The 15,868-nt window shown below is 52.5% G+C and overlaps 8 protein-coding genes across 8 annotated transcripts; 2 read left to right on the plus strand and 6 right to left on the minus strand. All coding sequences in view use genetic code 12, as the record gives it.

Moving 5' to 3' along the window:
• Positions 1-776: 776 nt before the first annotated feature.
• Positions 777-2,039, plus strand: DIURU_004109 (homocitrate synthase; the record flags this gene model as incomplete). Its single annotated transcript, XM_034156946.1, has 1 exon — positions 777-2,039. The coding sequence occupies one exon, from the start codon at positions 777-779 to the stop codon at positions 2,037-2,039; it is 1,263 nt and encodes a 420-aa protein (XP_034011130.1).
• An 892-nt stretch (positions 2,040-2,931) lies between these two features.
• Positions 2,932-4,038, plus strand: BAT21 (branched-chain-amino-acid transaminase; the record flags this gene model as incomplete). The annotated part of the gene is made up of 1 exon (XM_034156948.1): positions 2,932-4,038. One exon carries the CDS (start codon positions 2,932-2,934, stop codon positions 4,036-4,038), a length of 1,107 nt encoding a protein of 368 aa, XP_034011131.1.
• Positions 4,039-4,479: 441 nt separating this feature from the next.
• Positions 4,480-4,776, minus strand: WH11 (Wh11p; the record flags this gene model as incomplete). The annotated part of the gene is made up of 1 exon (XM_034156949.1): positions 4,480-4,776. The coding sequence occupies one exon, from the start codon at positions 4,774-4,776 to the stop codon at positions 4,480-4,482; it is 297 nt and encodes a 98-aa protein (XP_034011132.1).
• A 412-nt stretch (positions 4,777-5,188) lies between these two features.
• Positions 5,189-7,636, minus strand: VPS27 (ESCRT-0 subunit protein; the record flags this gene model as incomplete). The annotated part of the gene is made up of 1 exon (XM_034156950.1): positions 5,189-7,636. One exon carries the CDS (start codon positions 7,634-7,636, stop codon positions 5,189-5,191), a length of 2,448 nt encoding a protein of 815 aa, XP_034011133.1.
• A 535-nt stretch (positions 7,637-8,171) lies between these two features.
• On the minus strand, positions 8,172-8,504 carry SEN15 (Sen15p; the record flags this gene model as incomplete). The annotated part of the gene is made up of 1 exon (XM_034156951.1): positions 8,172-8,504. The coding sequence occupies one exon, from the start codon at positions 8,502-8,504 to the stop codon at positions 8,172-8,174; it is 333 nt and encodes a 110-aa protein (XP_034011134.1).
• A 345-nt stretch (positions 8,505-8,849) lies between these two features.
• DIURU_004114 (peptidylprolyl isomerase) lies at positions 8,850-10,085 on the minus strand (the record flags this gene model as incomplete). The annotated part of the gene is made up of 1 exon (XM_034156952.1): positions 8,850-10,085. One exon carries the CDS (start codon positions 10,083-10,085, stop codon positions 8,850-8,852), a length of 1,236 nt encoding a protein of 411 aa, XP_034011135.1.
• Positions 10,086-10,289: 204 nt separating this feature from the next.
• On the minus strand, positions 10,290-10,820 carry RPL6 (60S ribosomal protein eL6; the record flags this gene model as incomplete). The annotated part of the gene is made up of 1 exon (XM_034156953.1): positions 10,290-10,820. One exon carries the CDS (start codon positions 10,818-10,820, stop codon positions 10,290-10,292), a length of 531 nt encoding a protein of 176 aa, XP_034011136.1.
• A 636-nt stretch (positions 10,821-11,456) lies between these two features.
• DIURU_004116 (uncharacterized protein) lies at positions 11,457-15,560 on the minus strand (the record flags this gene model as incomplete). Its single annotated transcript, XM_034156954.1, has 1 exon — positions 11,457-15,560. The coding sequence occupies one exon, from the start codon at positions 15,558-15,560 to the stop codon at positions 11,457-11,459; it is 4,104 nt and encodes a 1,367-aa protein (XP_034011137.1).
• Between the last annotated feature and the right edge of the window lie 308 nt (positions 15,561-15,868).

Here is a 15,868-nt window from a genome sequence, read left to right on the forward strand (position 1 = left end):
TTAGTAGTCTCACAATTACTCGCATATTTCGCCAGCACCCAAAATTAAGCTATTTAATTTATCAGCTATAGTCAATTTGCCATCTAAATTTAAATTGTTCCACAACGATATGGTTTTAACGTTGGTAGGCTTTAAGTTTAGCTGACAAATGTCTCTTCTCTGGTGTTACCGCCACAAGCGCGTCACATGCCCCGGTGTTCCATCGCGATTCCCCAGGTTTCTTTTTTTCTCACCAGCGTCGGGGCGCATCGGCCCTCGGCTGATAATCAAGGGATTAATGGCTATAGCTGATGGTCTAAGAAAGTGGTATGCTGCGTCATTAGCATATACAGTAGGCCTAGGTATTAGTTTAATGCATCAGCGGCATCCACTAGGCCTGGCTGACTCATCACGGTGTTTTTTTTCACAAGCGGTTCGCAGCCCTGACACCGAAATCCGCTGGTAGGTCGAGCGGGAAGCAAGCCTGTGCCGGCTATCAGTGGCTTCGATGCAGGACGATAAACGGCGCTCGCATGAGTCATAGTGGAGTGCCCTCCACCAACCCCCCCGCCACCAGGGTTCCCACCCCGTTAAATCGACTATATCTAGCCCAAATCAACCAATTTTACCTCAATTATACCCTATTCTGTCTCATATATCGATTCTAGTAGTGTCTGAGTCATCGCCTCCGCGGGAGCCGTTCGCCCCGCTGACTCACAACCGTGCATCATGAGCCCTATTTAAAGTGAAAAATTCCCTAACCCAGAAATTTCTTTATCCCCCCCCATCCGTTGACAATGTCGATGTCTGTCCAGTCCAACCCCTACGGTCCCAATCCCTCCGACTTCCTCTCCAACGTCAACAAGTTCGAGTTGATCGAATCCACCCTCAGAGAAGGGGAGCAGTTTTCCAACGCCCACTTCGATACCGAGACCAAAATCAAGATTGCCAAGGCCCTCGACGACTTTGGCGTCGACTACATTGAGCTCACGTCGCCCGTTGCTTCGGAACAGCTGAGAAAGGACTGTGAAGCTATTTGCAAGCTCGGCTTAAAGGCGAAGATTTTGACCCACATCCGGTGCCATATGGACGACGCCCGCGTCGCTGTTGAAACCGGGGTCGATGGTGTTGATGTCGTCATCGGCACCTCGAAATTCTTGCGTGAACACTCCCACGGCAAGGACATGAACTACATTGCCCAGCTGGCGATCGAAGTCATTGAATTCGTCAAATCCAAGGGTATCGAAATCAGATTCTCCTCGGAAGACTCGTTCCGGTCCGACATTGTCGACTTGCTTAACATCTATCGTACTGTGGACAAGATCGGCGTCAACCGCGTGGGTATTGCCGACACCGTCGGCTGCGCCAACCCCCGTCAAGTGTACGAGTTGGTGAAGACGTTGAAGCTGGTGGTGTCGTGCGACATTGAGTGCCACTTCCACAACGATACCGGGTGTGCCATTGCCAACGCCTACACTGCCCTTGAAGCCGGTGCTAAGCTCATTGACGTCTCGGTTCTCGGGATCGGTGAACGTAACGGGATCACCCCCTTGGGTGGTTTGATGGCCCGTATGATCGCTGCCGACCGTGACTATGTGCTTTCCAAGTACAAGGTGCACAAGTTGAGAGACCTCGAGAACTTGGTTGCGAATGCTGTTCAAGTGAACATCCCCTTCAACAACCCGATCACGGGTTTCTGTGCCTTTACCCACAAGGCCGGGATCCACGCCAAGGCCATTCTCGCCAACCCCTCGACCTACGAAATTTTGAACCCGGAAGATTTCGGTATTCTGAGATACATCCACTTCGCCAACCGGTTGACGGGTTGGAACGCCATCAAGCTGAGAGTCGACCAATTGAACTTGCACTTGACCGACGACCAGTGCAAGGAAGTTACTGCTAAAGTGAAGCAGATGGGCGACATCAGACAGTTGAGCATCGACGACGTCGACTCGATCATCCGCGACTTCCACGCCGAACAGCAGACGCCGCTGTTGCGGCCCGCCCCGACCACCGAAGACGACATCGAGCCGGTGGCCAAAAAGCAAAAGACCGAATAAAATTTTGGTCACCTCCACTCGGGTAGTGTGTACATATAGAAGATTGCATTTAAACGGTAATATTAAGTTAAGAGAAAGAAGAAAACAATTAGGATACACATAATAATCATGATGTTGACCATGAAAATTGAAATGTTTAACACGGTTGTTTTGATGACTACTGTAATTGTGATGAGTTTGTGAGCTCAAAATCGTCAAATATAGTCTTGACCGCAATTGCCATTCTCTAAATTAACACAAAATTTGTGATCAGTAAAATTAGCAATAATATGTGAAAATCGAATTATCGGCTGTCAACGCTGAATCACACTACAGAATATCAGTGTTGAATAATTTTTTCAGACTGGTAGCGTCTTTGTGCTCTGATGCAAACCCCGCTGATCGGTTACTGTCGGGAAAAAAACAGCGCCAGGGTTTTCCCTAGATCTTCGCAGCCATCAACAACATGACTCAATACTACAGAATCGACGACTAACCTTGCCCTGAAATTCATTTTCAGCCTGTAGTTTCAATTTTTCAGCTAAATTAAGCTTTACCTCTCTACTGTTGTCCAATACTAATTTTTCATCGCAATCAACTATAGGCTATACCTTATAGTGTGCACGGCTAATGCCACCACAGATCCCGTGAAACATGTCCGATCGCTGCCCGATCCCGCTGCCCGATCCCGCTTACACTTTGAGAATACTGCCGCCTCCACCCGGGCAGGCACTCTCGGTTATCCACGGCGTGAGTCACGGCGCCGGTACCGGAACGCCTATATAGCGCACGCCAACCGCCGAAAAATCTTCACCCGAATTTTGGCCAAACGTAAGTACCTCCCCCCACGAAACACCCGATGTTTCTCCGCTCGCTCGCCCGCCATGCTAACCGGCCCAGCCTCCTGAGACCGATGCTGCTTGACGCCTCCAAGTTACAGATCGAAAAGACCACCACCCCGAAGCCCAAGTTGCCCAACGACCAGTTGGTGTTTGGCAAGACGTTCACCGACCACATGTTGGAGGTCGAGTGGACGAAAGAAAACGGGTGGGGCGCCCCGAAGATCCTGCCCTACCACAACATCCTGCTCGACCCGTCGGCGGTGGTGTTCCACTACGCCTTCGAGTTGTTCGAAGGGATGAAGGCCTACCGCGACGCCAACAACCAGATCCGCACGTTCAGACCCGAGAAGAACATGGACAGAATGAACAAGCTGGCCGAACGTATTGCTTTGCCCACCTTCGACGGCGAAGAGTTGGCTAAGTGCATCGACAAGTTGGTGCTTTTGGACCAAGACTTTGTCCCTCAAGGTGCCGGCTACTCGTTGTACCTTAGACCGACGATGATCGGCACCACCGCCTCCCTCGGCGTCGGTGTGCCTGACCGGGCGTTGATCTACGTCATCGCTTCCCCCGTCGGCCCTTACTACTCGCTGGGTTTCAAGCCCGTGCTGTTGGAGGCCACCGACTACGCCGTGCGGGCCTGGCCCGGCGGGTGCGGCAACCGCAAGTTGGGGGCCAACTACGCCCCCTGCATCAAGCCCCAGTTGGACGCCGCCAACAAGGGCTACCAGCAGAACTTGTGGTTGTTCGGCGACGAAGGCTACGTCACCGAGGTCGGCACCATGAACGCCTTCTTCGTGTTTGAAACCGAGGACGGCAAGAAGGAGCTCGTTACTGCTCCTTTGGACGGGATGATCTTGGAAGGGGTCACCCGTGACTCGATCTTGGAATTGTGCCGCGAAAGATTGCCCAAGGACCAATGGATCGTGTCTGAACGTAAGTTCACCATCGGCGAAATCAAGGAAAAGGCCGATGCCGGCAAGTTGGTCGAGGCCTTCGGCGCCGGTACCGCCGCCGTGGTGTCGCCGATCAAGACCATCGGCTGGAAGGGCGAAGACATCAACGTCCCCGTGGGCTCGGGCTCCGCCGGCGACTTGACGTTGCAAGTGAACGAGTGGATCAAGAAGATCCAGTACGGTGAAGAAGAGTACAAGGACTGGTCGAGAGTCGCCAAATAAGCATACGAATAATACGATAAATATACAAGATAGAAACCATCTGTAGTTTGTTAGAGTTTAATCGATCAAAATTAGCCTTCAATTGACCAGGACTAGACCACAAAATGTGGACTTGATCTTAGTCACCGTCTAGTGGCCGCCACAGAATTATACGACCTAAATTGCTGTCCACCGCAATGAGTAGTGTTAAATCACTCAATCGTTCAATTATTCCCTTTTAGTGTTTGGTGTTTCAAAGGTTTATTTTAAACGGGAAAGCAATTGACCCCTAGGCGTATCCTCAAATTATAATTTGGTTGTCTACACGACCGAGTGCTTATTTCCTGATTCGTTCGATCCCCTATACGCTTGCGCCACCGATGCGAACGGCTGACACCCGCTAAGAATCGATAATTACAACAAAATTAATCAATCGTCATATTCACGTATATACCACGAGATTTACTTACCGAAGATCTTGTCGGAAGCCTGTTGGGTGAACGACTTTTGCGAGTCAGGAGTGACCTTACCGGCAACGTCGTCGGCCGTGCCCTTGACGGAGTCACCAACCTTTTCGGCGGTGTTCTTTTCGGAGTTGGGGGTAACCGCGTCAACGATTTTTTCACCAATGGATTGTCTACCAGCGTCGGACATGTTTCTCTGTTTCTGTTGTAATGAAGGAATAGTTTGCGAAGTAGGCTCCCTTTTATAGTTGTTGGTCGAGGTCTCGAGGCATAGCGTACTGGCCAATTGCGTCATTGTTTGCCCTTATGATTGCTTTCACAGGTGTATGTGCCACCCCCACTCTGCAAATACCGCTGCCTAGCGAGGCACGGTTGCTTTGGCGGCATTTGGTAAATTGACACCTACGTGGCTGAGCGCGATGACGTCATTGTCAAACATTCCCCCACCCTTGCGCCTCAGCTCCGATTGCTTTTGGCCTGTGATCTAAATTTATCTAGTTCGGACAGTGGTATGATCTACAATTGGCTTCAGGTTATGTGTGTATTTTGCCCCCGCAATGCTCAATTGGGACCGTTGCTGTTACCAACATGAATTGGGCAAACGCGGGGGCGCATTACTTGCTAGAGCAACGTACAGTCGCGTCAGCAATTGAGGCACCCTGCTGGCACGAACCAGAGACAGGTGCCCCAAATGGTCACGGAGGGGCTTACAAGTCAATCAACGCCTCGGGCTCGTAGCGCAGGCCCTGGGTGTGGCGGGAACCACCGGTGTTCACGGGGACAAGCTCGGGGAACTTGTTGACGTTGGAGAACTCCTGCGACCCGTCGCCGACGTCCTCAGGCACCTCGGGGAATGCCAGCATCTTCAGGAATGTGCCGGTGTGCTTCTGCGGGATCAGCAGGTTGATGGCATCGATGTCATCCTGGTCCAAGGCGGGGAACCGCTTGGAGGCATCGGTGTCCAGCATGAACTCCGCCGTCGTTTGCTTCGTCATCCCCTGCTGCGGCTGAGGAATTGACAGCAGCACCGCGATGTCGTCATCAGTAGGGAGGTGTTCGGTTTGCGGGTAGTACAGCGGCTCCGACAACAGCGACCGGTGACGGGGTTGAGCACTGCTACCAGGTCCCGTAGGATAAGGCGATACCGATGGTTGCAGCTGAGGTGGGGCCTGTGAGGGAGGAGGTGCTTGAGAAGGAGGTGGTGCTTGCGAGGGAGGTGCTTGGCCGCGATTGAACGTGTGTTGAGGTTGAAGTTGTTCTTGGGGCGGCGCTTGCGAAGGAGGCGGTGCTTGAGATCTCTGGTTAAATGTGTGTTGAGGTTGAAGCGGTTCCTGAGGCGGTTGAGATGGTTGGGGTTGAGGCGGTTGAGACGGCTGTTGGGGAGGTCTCGATTGAGTGTAGCCACCAGTAAGCTGAGCGGGGATGTAACTGCGATCTTCTTCTTGAGGCTGTGATGGTTGCGGAGGTTGTCCGTACCCCAGAGGTTGAGGGTAGCTTGGGTGGCCAGCGACTGGAGGTTGACCATAGCCACCACCGTAGCTAGGAGCCCCACCAAGGTTGTGGCTGCCGTAAGCCATATTGAGCTTAGCTTCCAAGAACTCGTCGTACATCTTCATCGCCGACGAGATCTTATTGTTAAGCTCAACAAACAGATCGTACTTCTCAATGCTATCTCTCAACAGCCGGTTTACCTTTGGCTTTAACGTTGTCACCCGGCCATGAAGTTCATTCAAATTCAGGTCGTACATGATATTGGCCTTTTTCCGCTCGTCACTCTTGATATTGGTCATCATCGTGATGAACAAATTGATGTTCTCTTCATCTTGTTGAGTGAGATCAAGCTTAGGTCGCGGCGGCTGAGGAGCGAGGGCCGAACCTTGAGGTCCTGGGAGCTGAGAAGCACGGTTGTAAGGAGCGTAAGGGTCCTGAGGCGGTTGTGATGGAGGTTGAGGCTGTTGGGGGAATGCTTGAGGAGCCAGAGGAGCTTGAGAAAGTGGAGCAGCGGGAGCGGCGGGGAACAGAGGAATGGCAATGTTATAGAAATCCAGCTGCGACGGTTCCTCTACGGGAGGTTCCAGCGGTGCACTGCCGTAGTTCGGGGTCGCCAGCGGCCCCTGTCGCCGCAGTTTCTCCTGTTCGAATTCAGCCAAACTAGCGGCCAACGCCGCTTTAAGCTCTTCATCCTCATCGCCAGCATTCAGGGTTGTAGTAGGAGCACTGGAAGCAGGCGCTGGCTGCAGAGGTTGCGAAGGTCTCGACGGTTGCGAGGCAGCGGGACCCTGATCCTGAAGCGACAACGCAATCGCTTGTCTTATTTGTTCATCTTCATCATCAGCGGGAGGAGGACCCAGAGGAGTATCGTAGTCAGGAGCAGCAGCACGTGATGACGAAGCATCGCTAACGCTGGTACGACCACCACGATTACGCTGTTTAGCGTAGCAGTTGTCACACACTCGGACGGGGTCATTGATACCAAGCAGCACCAAGGGGATGTTATTCGACGAGTGTTGTTGGCAGAATACGCCGCCACAGGCGCGGCAGTGGTGTTTGCGGTTGACAAGCGAGAACTTATTGTAGCAGAGCATACACTGGTCCAGATCGACCCAGTCGGGAGCGACCTCGGAATCGACAAACTTGGTGTTGATTGTTGACAGTTCGATGGTGGGAAATGCAAACCCCTGGGCCACAAGTTCGCGGTACACTTTGTCGACGTAGCCAAGCTGCATTTGCCCTTCAAACGCCACTTGCCATTCCTTAATGAGCCTTAAAATGGATTCTCCAACTTCCAAACGGGCAGGGTTACGTCTGACATCACGGTCGCGCACGTTATAATGGGTCAGCAAAAGATTGTGGGCCAAATAGTCCATAAACTCCTTCAGGGCGATTTCCACGAGAAAATGGTACCCCAGGTTCTTGACACAGATGTCGATCAATTGCAACGTCAGTCTCACCAAGTTGGGGTTCATGTAGACCATCGTCAACCGCTTTTTCAATGCTCTCATCGCCTGCTGGGGCGGGATCTGCTTCGAGCGGATCTTATCGGTGATGTCGTAGGCGACGCTGATCTCGACGGACCCGTTGGGGATCAGTTCCAGCGTCGCCTCCGAGATGAGGTTGTCGAGCTCGACGTTCAGCGACAGTCCAAACCACGACATTTCGGGGGTGATTGGCGGGGGAACGGGTGGGAGTGGCGGTGGTAGTGGCAAATAGACGCCTACGCACGTTATGGGGACCGGTACTGCAGGTAGTACAATCGGAGCTAGACAAGACTACGACCCCGATATCATAAAAAACCAGCATAAATAAATGAATAAAAGGATTGTACCTTGTATATGAAGTTTATGGGAGTCTACTTAGTCTTTGTTTTACTGTAATTTTGCCCCAGAATTGTTAATTGCACTCGTGGCTTAGACGGTCACGCTCTTAGTCATGAAAGGAACACCAGCCTCACCCGTAGATAACAGACACAATTTATATAGTGTAATGTCTTTGTGGTCAGTTATTTGGCATTTGTAAGCTGAGTAGTTCAGAGACTCTAAGACTTCAATCGTATGCTGAGATGGCTCGTAAACCGCACTCAGGTGAGGATACTATGACTCGCCATTGATGCCCAGGTTACTCACAATAAATTGTCAGCGAAACTGGAGTCGGTCAAACAATGCTGAATAATTGGAGTCAGTTAAAATCCGGTCAGTTTTGTCTTGGTTTGGTGACGCCATCGTGGACAAAGTAGTAGACGATGGTGCCGTCGGCGCCTTCAATGGCCATGGTCACTCTAGCAGGACGCAGCTTGGCCACAGTGGCAATCGCCTCAAACCACTGATTGATCTGGGTCACCGAAACCGTTTGATCCGTCACTTGTTTCGGTACCACCCACTCTTGCAATATCAAGTCATCGCGGCCATCGAGCTTATCTGGGGGGGTCCCCCGGAGCACGGGCCCCATCAGTGTCAGTTCGATGGCGACGTCGTTCCACTGGTTATAGTGGACGAGATTGGTGTGGACGCGTTGAGCCAATTCCATCAAGTTAAGGGACTTAGTGGGGATATAGTTGAAAGGGAAGTCTGATGTGCCCCGGGCTCGAAATTTGAGATCAAAGCGTTCATTAAAACGATAACAAGGATAAAACCAATTTAACGATGTGAAACATTCAATTTCTTGATGATTCAATAATAATTTGTTTTCTGAGATTTTATGGATATACATCGTCTTAATTTTTACTTTACTCAGAGACTTGATAATGCTCTAGAATGTACTAGTTTATTATCTGGCTAACATCACACTGACAATGCTTACAACCTACAGAAATACAAATTCTTTTGCTAATGTCCTTTTACTAATTATACTATCCTTTGGCGAACACGTGCTTTACTTGAGCGACACCAACTTGATGTCAAAGGTCAACTCGGAGTTGGCGGGGATCCCGGGCAACGCTTGCGAGCCGTAGCCCATCTTGGCGGGGATGATCACCCGACGCTCACCACCGATGGCCATGCCGGCAACACCGAGGTCGAACCCCTTGATGCACTCGCCCTTACCCAAAGTGAACGAGAAGGGCTTGCCCAGGGTGTTCTTGTCGAAGACCTTGCCGTTTTTCAACTTACCGATGTAACGGATGCTGACTTTTTGTCCCAGCTTGGCGGCCTTGCCGGTACCGACCTTACGGTCTTCAGTAATGACGCCGCCCAAAAGGGTCTTGGTGGGGAACTTCTTGCCGTTGGATTCGGTTTCTTCCTTCTTGGCTTCGTCCTTCTTGGATTCCTTCTTGGCTTCCTTTTTGTCCTTCTTGGTTTCCTTCTTGGTGTCCTTCTTAGCGTCCTTACCCTCGGTGTAAGTCAGGCCGGTGGGGCCTTGTTCCAATTCCTTAGTGAATTGCACCGCCTTCTTGGCCTTCTTCGAGTCCTTGGCGTCGCCGTCAGCAGACCGCTTCTTCAGGGCAGGCTTTTGTTCTTCTTCGGCTTCGTCATCGACCAATTCCTCAATGCGGTTAGCTTCCATTTCCTCGGAGTCGTATTCGTCGTCGTCCTCATCGTCGTACAACCCGTCCAACTCGTCCTCGGAGTCGTCCAGGTAGTCGTCCTCGTCCAAGTCGGCCGGGTGCTGGATGTAGTTCCCGTGCAAGTGGATCGGGTACGACCCGGTGGCGACAAAGTACACCTCTTCATCGGGCAGAATGGTGAGGGTGAGGGGGAACTGGTACTGGGTGTTGGGCAGCAAAGTGCAGAGGACGTGTTCGGTGATGGCTTCGTCGTCTTCGTCGTCTTCATCTTCGTCATCTTCTTCGTCTTCTTCGTCTTCGTCTTCTTCTTCTTCGTCCTTAGCGGCCTTCTTACCCTTCAGCTTCTTTTGGGGCTTTTCTTCTTCTTCCTCTTCATCTTCTTCGTCTTCTTCGTCGGAGTCGCCTTCGTCGCTGTCGATGTCGTCGGCGTCGGACTTCTTGAGGATTCTAAGAGTCGAGGGCTGGTTCTTGTCATCGACGGCTTCGGGGTCGATGGCGGCGCCGGTGATCTGGATGGTCACGGGGAAGTCGGCATCAATGGCGGGAGTAGGGTCGAACGGCTTGAGCGCCAAGTTGTAGGTGGAAATGGGGATCAATTCGGCCATCGGGGAATAAGGTGGATGGCGATGAGCGATGCCTAGGGCGCAATAACGAGGGGGGGTCACCTAGGCTATATGCAGGTGCGATGCCATTACAGAAGGCGAGCGAACACTACCGAAACCGGGCCAAACAACACTAAGACTAAGGAGCACATTTGCGTCTACACGTTGGCATTAAGTTCGTTTCTATCCTGTATTACTTACATTAACCTAAAACTTCAACAAGTGGGGCTTGTCACCCGACTTCAACGAGAAGGACGCGCTCAAGTATTGCTTGAGCAAGGGGGTCTTCTTGATGGTGGCCAACAAAGCGGCGTCGACCTTCTTTTGGTCGTCGACTCTTTCGGCCTTGATTTCCTTCTTGGGGGCGTTTTCGTCGAAGAAGGCGGCTTCGGACTTTTGGTCCTTGGGGGTCTTTTCGCGGGCGAAGTAGGCGACGTCGAACTTGGCGACGTCGACACCGGAGACGTCGACCTTGGTCGAGGTGGCAATGACGTATCTGGCGTTGACTCTTCTCAAGGGGACACCGTTGACCTTGAAGGGACCGGTGACCAACAAGGTGTTGTCTTCGAGGTGCTTAAGGTACACCACTCTCTTGCCGCGGAAACGACCGGCGAGGAGGATGAGCACGGTACCCGGGGTGATCGAGGCCCGGAGCTTGTGGGGACGAGCAACCTTTCTCGAAACACGGGGGACGCGGGCGTCTTGGGTACTGTAGAACTTGGGCGCGATCAGGCTCATGGTGTCGATTTGCCGTGGTGAACTTTTTGCCAGGATTTTTTCACCTCAGGTGCGGTGCGCGGGCCTGGGAGTGCAGACAGATGACTAGGGTTGCAACCCTAGGCCAACGCGATTCCTGGTGGACCCGCGGCCATATGCAGGTAGCCCCCTCGCACCCCCAACCTTGGTGGCGCTACCATGCCGACTACCTCCCACCATGATGCTTTAACGCTACCCTCTAAGACGTAATTATGATTTAGGAACGACAATTGGGTGGTTTTCGGTGGCATTTATGCCTTGAAGCACGTTACCACCTTTACATCTACAATGCTGTAACGGAGTCTCTCTTGGTATCTCTGTATAATTACTATCAAAAGATTTAAGTACCGAAAACAGGTTACTGATGAGCGCTGAGTACTCAGACACCTTGATCGCATGGCATTACCAACTATAAGACAACTATACAAAGAAAACTGGAGAGACAATTCGATTTCAGCGACAAATGAAAAGCCAACGATATTGGTATGAATGTCATATCCCAAATACACTCTCAGTGAATTCAATGTCTCTCTCGAAAGTCATGATTTCATTAGTGTTAGTTTATACAAACATTTATTGTCATGGCAAAAGCGGTGCCATTTAGTATACTATACAATTCTACACGAAGGTGCTGAAGTATTTGATCAGCGTCTTAATCTCACCACCATCAACCTTAATGATGGCGTGTTCGTTGGTGTTGATCACCGTCTCCAATTTAACTTCACCTTCAGCCAATAATTGCGACCGGCCAAACGAGTGGTGTTCTCTCACCGAGAACGCCAACACCCCGTCGGTGGTCAGGCGGAACGGCAGCAGCTCGTTGATCTGGAACATGTGGTCCTTACCGCGACGATAACCTCTCAGCCTGATAAGCTCCTTCTCCCGTGTCAGCGTGCGGAGCTCGACTTTAACGTCAACTTGGCCCACGTTATCAAATCCGGCGACACTCACCACCGTCACTCTCCCGGGGATGGCATCGTCGCCGTGCATCAGCGTCGCGTACAGCGACATCAGCGTTGCTCCCAGAGGCGTGCGCTGGTGGCCACGAACCGTAGAAGCAGGATCACTAGTAACAGCAGCCAAGCCAGGCACCCCGGGCCGTTGCGGCGGCGGTAAGTTTTCGGGACGGATGTTGGGCAACGAGTTCTCGGGCCGCTCGCCAAAGTCGATGTTCAGCGCCACCTTCTTCCCCTTCTTGCCCTTTTGTTGTTCCAACACCTTCTTTTCGGCGTCGGTGAGGCCGACCTCGTTTTCGGCCTTCTTCTCCTGATCCTTGTCTTCTTCTTCTTCCTCCGCTTTGGCGATGTCGGCAGCTCTCTCCTCGCTCTTGCGGTTGTGGATGAACTTCTTGAAGATCAGCTTACCGTCACGAGCCATGCCCGCCGCCAGGTCAGAGGCGCCCAGAGCAGCACCGTAGGCGGAACCACCAGCAGTGGCCCCGACGTTGGCCGCAGCCCCGGCGGCAGCACCGGCACCAGCTTTAAGCGCCAGTTTCATGTCGTTCAAGTCGGGCAAGCCACCCTTGGTCAGCAACGACGGACGGATGTATTCGGGCTTGAAAAGAGCCCGCAAAAACACTTCACCCTGAGTATCGAGCTTGACCAGGAACGGGGTGTCGGTGAGGGGCTCAAGCCCACTGAAATCGACGGTGGCCCGCCCCAAAAGCTCATCTTCGTGGGTATAATCCCAGTCGTACACTTCGACAAGCACCACGTCCCGCAGCCGCGAAAGCAATGGCACCTCACACTCGTCGTTCCACTCGGGCTCCAACGTCTTCCGCTTCTTATCGGTTTCGTAGATAAGCGCACCGTTGACGACAATACGACAAAGGGGGTCCAGCTTACCGTTAGAGTCGGCGGCACGCAAACCAGTGGCGCTGAGGATTTGCAACTTGACGATACCGACATCCAAGATGGTGTCGAGAGGCGGCAATTTGGATACGGTGGGGATGAAGTCGGTCATGAGACGGACATGGTTCTTAGGGGATAACAGCACCACATAGGGGCGGCCGTACAGCTTTTGCAAGACGTCGATGGTGGGGAACAACTTCTCCAAGGTCACTTCCTTCTCCTTAGTCACATTGGCCTTCTTCGCTAAGCGGAACACCACATTCAGATTAGGCAAATCGCGAATGAAAGCCTCGGCGATAAACTCCAGCAGCAACACCTTACCCTCAGTTTGCGGCAGCACTCCCAGCGGCACCGGGTGTTCGTCAAACAAAACTTGTAAGTACTGGTCGGGCTTCTCAAAACGACCCGAAAGCACGTGGACACACATGACGCCACCACGGTACTTGATCACCTGGTCCAAGCCCATGGTGATCTTAGGCGCAGATCTGTCAGAGTCATCTTCGGCTTCCACCCACACCCAGTCGTCGGGCGCCTTTCTCTTCTTCTCAATATCAGCTTCCCGTTGGGCCAACTTCTTCTCTTCTTCCTTGGCTTCAAGAGTCTTAATGTGTTCAATGTTGGCCGCTTCGTCGTTCAGGTACATCGGGATGCACGGCACGAACAGCACCGAGTAGAAGAGCGTGCCGTGCGGTTGACCGTTCAAAAGTACCGGTTGTTCCAAGATTTCGTCCTCAGCGCCGTCGTAGCCCATCCACCGGCCTTCAGCGTCCTTCTTGAGGAAGTCAAACACGTTGACAGCACAATTGCCCAAAGAGCGGTCGGGGTTTTCCGTTTCGGCGTCCATGATCTCCAATAACATGTGCATGTGGGGGTTCAGCACCGGGAGGTACACCACCTTGTTCCAGTTGGGCTCCAACGTGTCCAGGATGGTAACGGTGCGAGCTCTTTCCTGGCCCTTGACGATGACCTTGCAGTACGGGTCGACGTACCCCACCAGCTCGAGATTCTTGAGCCCCTTGGCTTCGCGGACGTGGATCCGCAATCCACCGATGGGGGCGGAGTAGAACGTGTCCCAGGCCTTCGAGTCCAATCTGAGCGATTTCCAGGTGGCGGAGATCTTGATCCGCGGCTTCACCCCCAGCTTATAAAGAGGAGCACACTCCAACCACTGTTGACCACGCCCGGTTTCAAACACAATATCCTGTAAGTTGGCTTCTAATTTGGCCAACACCCCGCCGGAAACTTGGTCATAAATAGTGACGAGAATCGAGCACGTCAGTTGTTTGGTAATAAGCGATTCAAACAGCTCTTCCCACGACGGTTCCGAGGTTTGCGCCAACTTACGGCAGGCACGAGCAAGTTCACCGTTAACGTAAATTTCAGCGTACGGCAGCACGAGCCCCGACTGCAGCGGCGTCAAATCAAGATTAGTCGCCTCATGAAGCAGGAGTTTGAGAATACCCACTTCGATATCAGTCTCGCGTTCCTTGGTACCGTCTTCGCGAAGAATGGGGGGAAGCACGGGGAACCAGTTGATGTCAAACTCAATTTTACCAGTAGTCTTACCCGCTTCTGTAAGCGATCTCACCACCCCTTCAAACTTGTCCTTTTGCAACAACTCGGCGAGATTGAAACTGGCAGTCCCAATGAGGTAGTCGTCGGCCTTAGCCTTCTCCACGTCGTAAACGTTAAAGTTCAAGTGGTTGTTTTCCAATTGGTTGATGAGGATATACTTGGTTTCCATAAAGATAGGGTCGTTGGTCAGGTCTTTAGCCTTAGTGCTATCGTCAATCAGAGCGTTATTGGTGACGCCAAGTTGCACGTAAGGGTTAATCAGGTTCGGCTTGGTGTCGGGTCCCCGCTTGAGGCCATCACATTTACGAATAGTGACGGCCATCACCCCGATGGCATCGTTCAGGTTTTCGTCGATAAAGTCGGCGATGTTGATATCCATCGAGTTGGGAGCGTAAAGCATGGGACGCAAAGTCGAGTGGATGATACCATTAACGAACAGCGAAAGCCCAGGGATAAACGACATGATATCGAGCCCTAAGGTGTCACCACCAATCGGCTTGAATTCGTAGTCGATCTTAGGCGCTTCCAAAAACTGGATACTCACCATCTTCACGTGGGGAAAATTGTCCATCAATTTGAGGGTGACCTTAAGCCGACCCGTCATCAGCATTTCTTCAACGAGAATTGGTACCGTCTTCAGCACCAACAGTTTACCAATAGTAACACCCAAACACACCTTGGGCGGGATACGCTTATCGATTTCCTTTCTCGTCATGTCCAGGGTATCGGAGGGAGCAAAGGCAAAGTCCCACATCATTTCCACGTGGTCGTGGGCGGCCAGAGGGTAGGTCTTTACCGAGTTGATTCTGGGGGCTTTAGACCCCAAAGTGAACTCGTCAAGGGTAAGCTTGTCGATACCGAACCCAGGAGCTTGACCGTCCAAAATCTGGTTGGTTTGGAACATCACCATCTCCGAAAACGCCGGCATGTAGATCACCCAGAACTTGTTTAAGAACTGGTTGAGCCACTCCATCGTCTCCACTTGGGACTGCAACTTCTGGAAGCGACGGTTGCGGTCCATATCGTCGCGGATATCACGGTTAAACCGACGGAACTCGGCTTTGTACACTGAGGTAGTGAATAAACCCACCACCAACAACAGCGAGATGCCAAACCCCCACGAGGCTAAGAGCCAGGAGAAGAAACACGTGCCCACCATAAGCGAGCAGTTCCACCACCAATCGCCGTAGATGTGGTCCTCAACCCACGACTGGACCTGTTTAATCTCGGTGATCCGGGCCCTCTTATCCTCATGCTTCAGCGACGTCCACAGCCCCACCTGCTTCCAGGGGAACATTGTGTGGCCTCTTAAGTGGACGTGTTCGGGGTTGCCGTCGAAGTTCATCGACTTCTCCACGTGGTGGCCGTGGTGGTGCGGGTGCTGGCTCTGGTTGCCGTTGACCGTCTCTGGCGCCGCCGCCGACTCCGCCTTCTGCTTGCGTTCGCCCTCAGCCGCCTGCTGGTTGATGATGGGCCCCGCCTGGGCCACGGGCTGGGGCTGGTTGGCGACATTGCCGTGGGCCTGCTTGTTTTGCTTTTCCACTTCCTCCACATTCAGCGCCGCCAGCTTCGGCGCGTGCTCGGTGCTGTGGTCGTCCTTGTCCC

Source organism: Diutina rugosa (genome assembly GCF_008704595.1).
Source record: "Diutina rugosa strain CBS 613 chromosome Unknown scaffold13_size251220, whole genome shotgun sequence".
In the NCBI taxonomy this organism is placed as follows: domain Eukaryota; kingdom Fungi; phylum Ascomycota; class Pichiomycetes; order Serinales; family Debaryomycetaceae; genus Diutina; species Diutina rugosa.